The sequence below is a fragment of the Miscanthus floridulus genome, chromosome 8 (assembly GCF_019320115.1).
Source record: "Miscanthus floridulus cultivar M001 chromosome 8, ASM1932011v1, whole genome shotgun sequence".
NCBI classification, from domain to species: Eukaryota; Viridiplantae; Streptophyta; class Magnoliopsida; order Poales; family Poaceae; genus Miscanthus; species Miscanthus floridulus.
In genome coordinates, this window is record NC_089587.1 from 56,964,319 (window position 1) to 56,973,808 (window position 9,490).

General features: G+C 42.4%; 1 protein-coding gene across 1 annotated transcript; it reads right to left on the bottom strand.

Annotated features, from left to right (window-relative positions):
• Positions 1 to 2,208: 2,208 nt before the first annotated feature.
• On the bottom strand, positions 2,209 to 9,284 carry LOC136472157 (oxysterol-binding protein-related protein 2A-like). Its single transcript, XM_066469882.1, has 10 exons — positions 8,749 to 9,284; positions 6,578 to 6,940; positions 6,209 to 6,287; positions 5,619 to 6,022; positions 4,975 to 5,130; positions 4,517 to 4,684; positions 4,284 to 4,424; positions 3,470 to 3,697; positions 3,274 to 3,387; positions 2,209 to 3,140 (listed from the first exon to the last, which is right to left on the bottom strand). The coding sequence occupies exons 1-10, from the start codon at positions 9,202 to 9,204 to the stop codon at positions 2,985 to 2,987; spliced, it is 2,265 nt and encodes a 754-aa protein (XP_066325979.1). The 5' UTR covers positions 9,205 to 9,284; the 3' UTR covers positions 2,209 to 2,984.
• Positions 9,285 to 9,490: the final 206 nt, after the last annotated feature.

Sequence of the window (9,490 nt, forward strand, 5' to 3'; positions counted from 1 at the left end):
CCTAATAATGAGTTATGTAAATTATCAATGGACGTCGGTAATTAATGCAAATTTAGGTCTACTTTAGATCATGTTTCTGAATGACATATTTGGTGATATAAATTAGAGTCATGAGAGCATAAGTGAATAATTATTTATAAAATAAAATAGATCCAATAGCTATTATCATTATCAATGGTGATTAGGTTATACCTAATTTATGTTAAGATGTTTTAGACTTTTATGGGAATTTCTAGGATCTATCTTTTGTTTTCTATATTCATATTTATGGTAAGATATTCATATTATCAAGTCTTGTGAGGATTAACATGCAGGCTCCAGTGGGGACATCTAGTTAGAATTTGCAGTATTTACCTTTTTTCTAGTTTGACATGTATTTAGTTTAAATCTAGTCTTAAGATATATAAACTCTTGATACAACCCATTTTGTGACTTCGTAAATCTATAGTTTATATTTTAACTATTAATCAAGTTGTTGCAATTTTATCACATGTTAATTAGAAATTCTAGTATTCTTTATCTTTTATTCAAAAATTGTTTTTTTATTAAAAGGAGTCTAGGTCCTAGTAGTATTGTTTTCCACATAAGTTAAAACTCTATTTGCATCCCAACACTAAACATATTGAATTTGTTATATCACAGTATTATATGTGTGTATTATTATTTATATATTATATAGTGCATAAAATTAAATTAATAATATTGATATGACAAAATGTTTCAATGAAAATGTACAAACTTATTTAATATAATAACTTATGCAATTTATTATCACGGAGTATTAAGATAAAGTATTATTGCTACGTGGTTGGTTAAGTGAACATTTTCCTATTTTTCATAAGTTATTAAAATAAATATTTATCCTATTGTATATTTGATATACATGGTGGAACATAGCATTATATTAGTTTGGGAGCTTGGATGGAATTCAAGTGTTGGTTCTTTGAGGAGAAGGCAGAATTCACCTAGCAATTAGGTGCTAAGGATTTAAGGTAAATTAGGATTTGTCGCTTTAAGTGCATGAGTCAAACCTATATAAGCCTTTCCTTGTGTTGGCCCTCATGTCATACTTTTCTATACTTGCAGAGTACATTTCGATGTACTCACCCTTCCTCTCTTTGTCCCCTTTCTACCACACCCAGTTGTTCAGACCAGAAGACGGAGTCCCTAGAAGATGGTGTTTCCCAAAGACGGTGCCGTTGTTAGGCTGGTGTACCCCTGGTCAACCTTCATGTGGAGATGGCGTCCCTTTCCGCTAACAGCTTATGAGTTTTCCTTTCAGACCCATTGACCCATGGGTCATTTTTTAAATAATGTTTTTGTTTTATAAGCAACCTTGCTATGATACTGTAATGAAGTCGACATATGTACAAATAAATTGATCATGGCATACATTTTTTAAATAATGTTTTTGTTTTATAAGCAACCTTGCTATGATACTGTAATGAAGTCGACATATGTACAAATAAATTGATCATGGCATACATATGTTGTGCATTCGATTTTGTCCTTAAAATCGGGTGTGATATCTTGTCACCTGGGCGCTTTGGACTTGTAGAAGTAAAATGTCTAGAGAAAACATGTTCCCAAGATTGTCTGCTCAAGTTTTGTTCAAAGATTTCTTTTCTTTTCTTGTAGAAATGGCAATAGTTGCTGAGGGCGTCTGTTAGAAATCGACTCTTTGAAATCAAAGGGTGGCTTTCTGGATGGATGACGAACTACTAGTCTCACTGAAGTGAAGAGTCAAGAAAAGGATGAAACACTTGCTTTGGTGCTGATCGAGCTTAGCAAGTGTTTACTGTTTTTTATTCTTTTTGATAAGAAGTGTTTACTGGTTTTGGTGGTGCCTGTACGCAGGAGTTTGCTTTTTGGGTCCTAGCCTATAGTGCCAGTCTAGTGTTTCTGCTTCCCTCTGTTCTGAACTGTTTCTGGAGTCTGTAAGCCGTTATATGCTTAATGCCTTCTATAAAACCAGGGAAATACCTTTCACCAAAAGAAAGAGAGAATGGCAGTGAGTTTTGCTAGGATCATAATGCTGAGACCTATGCGCTTGATTTTTGAAGATGAAAACACTATCCACCAGAGATCGAAAAGAAGGTTGTAATAATTGTTTGCTGAATTATGTCAGGATCATGTAAGTTTACTGCCTCGAAGGTGCTTTTCCAGCCCCGGCTGCAATCGGCAAAAAAACACGAACAGTCACTGGTATAATAGTTAGCCGGCTTAAAGTCCATTTGTCCATCTCACAGAATTTCTTGGTTCCTGTGCATAAACTGGTTATAAGAGCACCCACAATGGGTGGCTCATAAGCCAGCTCTAAGCATTTTCTTTATATTTTAATTAAAAAAAGAGAAAAGCTAACTCTTGATCAAGAGCTAGGCTCGTACACACATTCTAAGAACATGTGAGAGTGGCATATGGGCCTAATTATATTATGAGACATTGCTAAAAGCTAATACTAATGGAGAGGGTGGCTTAGAGCTACTAGCTGACTCCTACTGTTGCGGGTGCCCTAAGCTTACAGTATGTTTCTCTTCTCTCTCCTCCTCTCTCTGCTCCACGTCAACACGCAGCCCACTTATTATACTTGCTCTTACATGGGCAGGCAGACTTTTGCCTAGCCGAGCAAGCAAATCTCTTCCACAGTGTAACGAAGGCCAGGTAGCCTAATCAGCAACAACAGATCCACGTTCAACACAAGGAACCAAAGAATGAATACCAGCATTCTTATTTGCATTGGAACTATACTACTATACTAACACGCTGGCAATGCCTCTCCCGTGGCCAATCATATACTATGCTACCATTCAGTCATGACGGCAACGCCTTCGTCTCCAATGCTCTACTCCTCGCACAAGGCTGCTCCCTTTTCTTCTTCAGCAAGAGGATGCTCCATTGGAGATGGCAGTGCTCCATTGTTTCTGAATGGCGTTACCCGACGCGTGTGGGCTACTTGAACCTCTGCTGCTGCAAGAACAGGGCGCTCATGTTTCCACAAATTCCCCAAATATGTCGAGGCGCCCATCCCAGCAGCCCTTCTCTCTCGTCTCCCAGTATCCGCCTTTGTAGCGATAAGTCCCGTCCTCGGTGTCCTGCTCGAACCACCTGGGTTTCCAGCCATTGTCTTGAAGTTTCGTTGACTGCAATGAGACAGAATAGGATGAAACATCATGTTGGGAATGTGATCTATGAAAGGCTCAACTTCTTCCAAAATTATTCGGCAAGATCCTCTAGGTCAGTTCTAAATTTTACATAGGAAGCAAGAGAGGATACCATTCTTTGCCGGCGCTCCAATCTCAACTTCTCTGCATTCGCCTTCTCGTATTCGCCATTCTCTAGGTGGCGCTGGTCTGGTCTGAGCCGTGAATCAGTAGGTGGAAGTTTCTCCTGAATCCAGGAATGGACAAGCAATTAAGGACAAAATCTTGATTACGAAACACTTATGTGGCAATCACATGTACATCCATACCTGCAGCCCTGGGGTCAACTCATTCAGTGTGATCGCAAATGAAGACAAATTGTATCGTGTTGGGTTAGGAGCAGGTTTGTTCTTTTCCCACAGCAGCAAGGCACCTTTCAGCTGATCGGCGCTCTTCACCTTGAAAGTATCAGAATTACTACAATACATGCTTTCGTCCCACTTCCCTATCAAAAACGAAGCTTTGTTCCCATTATTGTCCTCTACAAAGCCTTGTACCTGTGGACAAAGTGCATGCAACAGATAAACATAATGCAGTGTATGAAAGAGGCAAACATACAACTAAAAACAAGTATGCACCACAAATTAAAACAGTGAATAACTTATGGTAGCACTTGAATTAAATTACAACTCAGATGTCACACATAAAAGACGGGAAATATAAGTCCTGTAACCTAGGGTCAATAAGTATATAACGAAATTTGTAAATCACTGCTAACTCAGTCCAAATTATATCATCAGCACAAGGAGAACCACTTGCCCCAAGTGATCAAAGGTCAAATGGATGCTAAGTCTAGCCACTCATATTGATACCCCAGGCCAAGACTTTGAAATCTTGCAATGAAAAGTGGTTTACATCTCTCCCACAGTTTATTTGTCAGATGCTAAGAGCATGATAATCATGCAAAACTCTTCATATGTAAATGCCAACAGCACAAAAGAAGATAATGAGTTAACCACAGATTGGTCAGAAGGTAATGTACTCAAAGAGGAAAACACATGTGGGCTCTACATCCCTTGTTCACAATTGTAATGTTTGAGTTGACACTTAACAGTACAAAGAAAGGAACAAAGCGAAACATACTAGATGAGGATTCCGGTCAAGAAGTGATGGCTCTTTGAACTTCAGTTTACATGAATACTGACGATTCCCTTTTATGTGCATGGTTCCATGGTGGCTGCAGTACAACTTGCCAAGAATGAGATTGTGAATGGTTGTTGTGACCTGAAAAGGCAATATGATAAGAATTTAATTATGATGAGAAGAAACTTATAATATCAATCAGCAACATTAGTATCTCCAGTTGTGCTGGACACCTTATTCCATTGGAAGATTTCACCATCCTCAAATTCCAGAGTCAAAGTGCCAACTGGTTCAACTTGAATTGACTGCCCCCAAAACTTGGATTTGAGATTGCTGTCGCCCCAGAATTTCCAGCCCTTGCCTTCACAGTGGCAGGCAATCAGCATTGGATGATGACTAACCTATTGGTGGAAATGTTGAACAGCAATGTAATGAAATTAAAGTCTCCAATTCAAAGTACCACAAAGTAAGATATGGATGATTAGTAAAAAGGTAGACAAAGGGGCATAGCTCTATCAGAAATTAAATGGCTTTGGAATGGACATACAACAGTAGTTTTGCATTATATGAACATAATCGAAACAAATAAACTTCATTTTCTTAGTAAATGTATAACATTTCTCATAAATCCTTCCCCCCGAGACCCAGACAGCATCTCTTGCACAAGACGAACAAAGCGTATTGAACTAACCTTTTCTGCAAAAAAACGAACTCCTTTGTCAGGGTAATCAGCTTCATAGGTCTCTCCTAGCAATGGATTGAATGGTTTGCAAGGTCTTGCAACAGATGAAGCATAGCCAGAGACCGCAAAAGCAGCTACTTTGAGAATTCTCATGAGGCTGTCCCCCTAGTAGATTTCAAATATAAGAATGAGCAAAAGTTCATATAACATAGCAACATGCATGGTATTAGAAACATGCTATATGTTGATACACAGAACTGCAGCATTGCCCTTTTCCCTAACTCACAAGTGATATTGTACAGCATAGCTGAGCAAAACTAACAGATACAACTATAGTACTCTGAAAACACCTTTCACTTTTTTAAGAATGAGTAAACTGCCACGCTTATTAGCAGAGTATACTGCTTGAACAATACTGATGAGTTCCCAACATGACAACAGGTACTAATATGTAATCTGATCAGCAGATATGACACATCTAGTTTCAACTTGCCTCACAATCACATTTGAAGATTGAGTTTGCTGATTTGAACTCTGATGCAGTGCTGAACAAGAAAAGGGATTGGAAATAATTTCGTTGATCTCTGCCACTCATGGAAAGCAGACAAAATTCCTAGACATGTGCAATACCAAAGATGTGAAAGCGATCTTACCACTTTTCCATGTTGATATGCCTGATCCAAGAGGTATGAATATTCCAAATCTTCAAAGCACTTCTGAAGGGATGAGAGTGGTTCATTGAAGTAAACTGGAAGACAAACTCGTGTCAAATCCTTTCCAACGCTATCTTTAATAATGGACCAGAGGCTGATCCCTTTCTCTTTCTCAGTAGGCTCAGGCAGCTTACTCCGTCGTGTGATTTGAGGTAACCTGTTGTTACTGGAATCATGCATTTGGGAATCCACAACTTCCTGACCAGTTAACATGGTTGCAGATCTGTTGTCTGACTCTGTGAAGTAGTCTACAGAATCAAAGAATGTAGATTCATCTTCACAAATCAATTCACCTCCATCTGGCTTCTCAAACTCATGCTCATCAGATTCTGTTGTGCTATATTCTGGGCAAGAACAAAAATTGTACCATTAGCAAGATGTTAATTCTTAGGAAACAAATGTGGGAGTTCAAAATTACTCGGGCTACTTGAAACACAAACATGAAAGGAGTGAAAGACACAAGAAACAGATAAGTAGATCATGTAGCTGGTCTAGTGCTGAAAATAGCCCAGTATGTGTTAAAATCATACCGCTAAAATTTCCATGCTGAGAACTAGAGAAGTCATTTCTTGTCAATGCCTCCTGTGTTATACTTCCATCTTTACCTTCCTGCACAAATATGTGTGTAATACACTATGTAAAATTCCTGCAGGGAAAAGAGGAGAGTAACCATTCAAGGAGTAACCTTTGCAAACTTATATAACTATTTCAACATGAGATATGCTGATTGGTAGGAATTTAAGAAGCCACAACTATATATAGACACATTTTTACTTTCAGGCATCAAGTCGGTTGCTGCTACTTATCACTGTTGTGCAAAGTAATGACTGGTTGCCGCTACTGGACACCGTTGGGCAAAGTCATGAACACCTACAAAGAATGTATGCAGCTCTTCTTACCTCAAACTGATGTCTGCAGGACCCAAACAAGCTTAAGTAATCCTCGTAACGTCGCTTCAGTTGCTTTCGGTAACTTGAGAACTCAGAAAGCACAATCTGTTCACAGTCCTGTATAAGACTCTCATTCAGACCCTCCTGATGCATCCGATCTCTAAGCCTTGCAGTTGAAATCGAAACATCGCTCTGCACGAAAGTTACTCTCCCACTGAGTGACCCGAGAGAATAAACACTCCTTGCCAGGATCAAGGCCTCAATCCAGGCAACTCGGTCATCTTTCGAGTCCGTCTTCAAGTGAAGCGTCTTGGTGGGGGAAAATATGTAGAATCTCCTATCGTCCGACTTACTCTCCCGAAATGCTGACACCTAAACATAGTAACTTATTAGCTCCCATATGTTTGTAACTGGGTAGCCTTGGACATGGAAAATGTGTACAACTTCCCTTGGCCTTATGCAATACTATGCATCAGGCATTCAGGCCTAGGAAAAGCGTATACATACACAGACCAGCATCTATAATATCTTATAGACAAGCTCTAAACCTTCTATTAAGAAACGGCAAAGAGAATACAAGAACTGATTTAAGGAACAAGGAAAGGTATTCCCCAGAAGAAAAAAATATAAATCGGACCCCTCTCCCTTCAAATTCAATCTTTGGTTAGGGGGGGAGGGAAACAAAATGAAAATCCAACGCAAAAAAAATGAGGGGGCAAACAAGGATCTCAAGAAACCAAGAAAACAAATCCAAGCTACAATCTACCTCAACCAAACAGGCAAACAACTTAGGCAGTTCCTGAAGATCCACAAGACCCCCCTGATTCAATCTGACATAGACCACAGGTCCTCCATTTTATTCCCTCCCCTAGGCTCCCTCTCTCTATGCGGCCACTTGGATGGATTGTGCATGCTTTAATTCTTGGGACCCATGGGCAAAGGCCTTGAAAAGACCCAGGGATAGTACTAACACTGGGAGTTCAACAGCTAGTAAAAGCCCTGTGGAAAAGCAACCCCTGGAGCGGTACAAATCAATAATGCAAATTCCAAAAACATCCCCAGAGCATATCCTATCTCGTAATCACATTAAATTATTAAAATTATCACATAGCACCTGTCAAGTACCCATCCATTTGGATGAATCCTATCATACAGCATGTTTTGGGTTAAAAAAGTGTGTACAGTAACAAGACAGCGACTAACTGATAAACTTGGCTTGTCCTAATCGATCTGTATCAACAGAATGGCACCAGAGCCCCCCATCCTTTTCAGAAATAACAACAAGGCCTGGAATTTAGACAAAATCTGCGAAAAGCTCAGGCTTTACGTGCAAAGATGTACCTGATCGCGTGACAGAGAAAGGTACGGCCCTTTTGGAAATACATATACTCCCATATACTACTGGTATCATCAGAAGAAAAGAAAAAGGCGAAGCCTTTTGTTCGTTTATACTCCAAGCTAAACTAGATTCTACTAAATTTAGACAGGAAACTGTCTTAGGGCCACTAATGAAGTGGTTAGTCAGTTGATTAATTAATCAAGCATGCTAATGTTAGCATAGCACCATTGAATGGATTTTGAGGGAGGGGGACGATCTGAACAACAAAATGGACAGGATTGAATGATTTGTCACGGCAATGCGCAGACAAGGAGAAGGATGGAATGAATGCGAGCATCGTAGCAAAAGGAAAATAGAAAAGGGAGGTCACGTCATTTCGATCCAGCAATGTGACGATGTCTCCCACCTACCATTCCATCATCATGAGCAGAACTCGACACGAGAATCTACCTTGCACCCCCCTCAAAAAGAACCCGGAGGCAGGGCCAATTAAATAGGATTTCTTTTTTTTCTTTTTGCAATTTTGCAACACTTTGATCCAGCCAACAGCGGCGCTGGCTGCATCGCGAAGGCAACCAAATTCCCCGGGAACATAGATTGGCAATACGAGAAGAAGAAAATCTCGCAAATTTAGCGGGCGGAAAGTAATCGCGGTGAAAAGGTTAAAATCAGCCTCGAATTGCATTGCATTCACCGAACGAGCAGTCAGGAATGCGGGGAGAAACCGTCGACGGGCAAACGAGAGGACGAAATCAAGAAACGGAATCTGCCCCACCGGCCGAGATCACGCGCCAACCGCACGGGGGAGGAGGAGGAAGGGACAGGGAAGAGCGAGGCGGACCTTGAGGAAAACGACGCCGGCGGGCTTCTCCGTGCGGCGCGCTCCTCCCACCCTGGAGCCGATCAGCCTGACCTCCCCGTCGCCGTCCGCCGCGACCGCCTGCGCCCGCGCCCCGGCCCGGGCGACGCCGCCCGCGTCGGCGGCCCGAATCTTGGAGTAGGACAGGACGCCGTCGCGGAGCGAGAACCAACGCTCCCGCCACCCGCGGCCGTAGTTGGTCCACTTGTGCAGCACGCCCTCCACCGCGACGGCCGGCCCCGCCGCAGCGGCCGCCGCCGCGGCGGCGGCGGCGGCCTCCGGCTCCGGAGTCAGCGTCGGCGTGGCGTCCCCTGGCTGCGGCGGCGCGGCGGAGAGGCAGCACAGCGCGCTGTGGTGGAGGTGGTGGTTGTGGCTGCTGCCGTATTGGCCTTTCCCGTGGCCGTGGCCGCTCCCTCCGCCTCTCATGCTCTGCGTCATCCGGCGCTGCGCTGCGCGGCGCTCCGACGGCGGCGACGGCGAGGGAGTGGACGGGACGGGACGCGATGCGCGGGGGGGGAGGGGCGGGATGGGAGAATCGACGCGAGGTCCGCTCGCCTCGCCAGTCGCCACGCTTTATTTTTAGCAGCGGTTGGTCGCTATTTATGTGTGGGCCCACCCGCCCGGTGGCGCTGCCCTCTTCTTTCTCCACTTGGTTACAAACAAGCCGGGCTTTATTTGGGATCTTTTTGGAGTGTTTTTTTTTTTGGGTTTGGTCTGGGTAGTG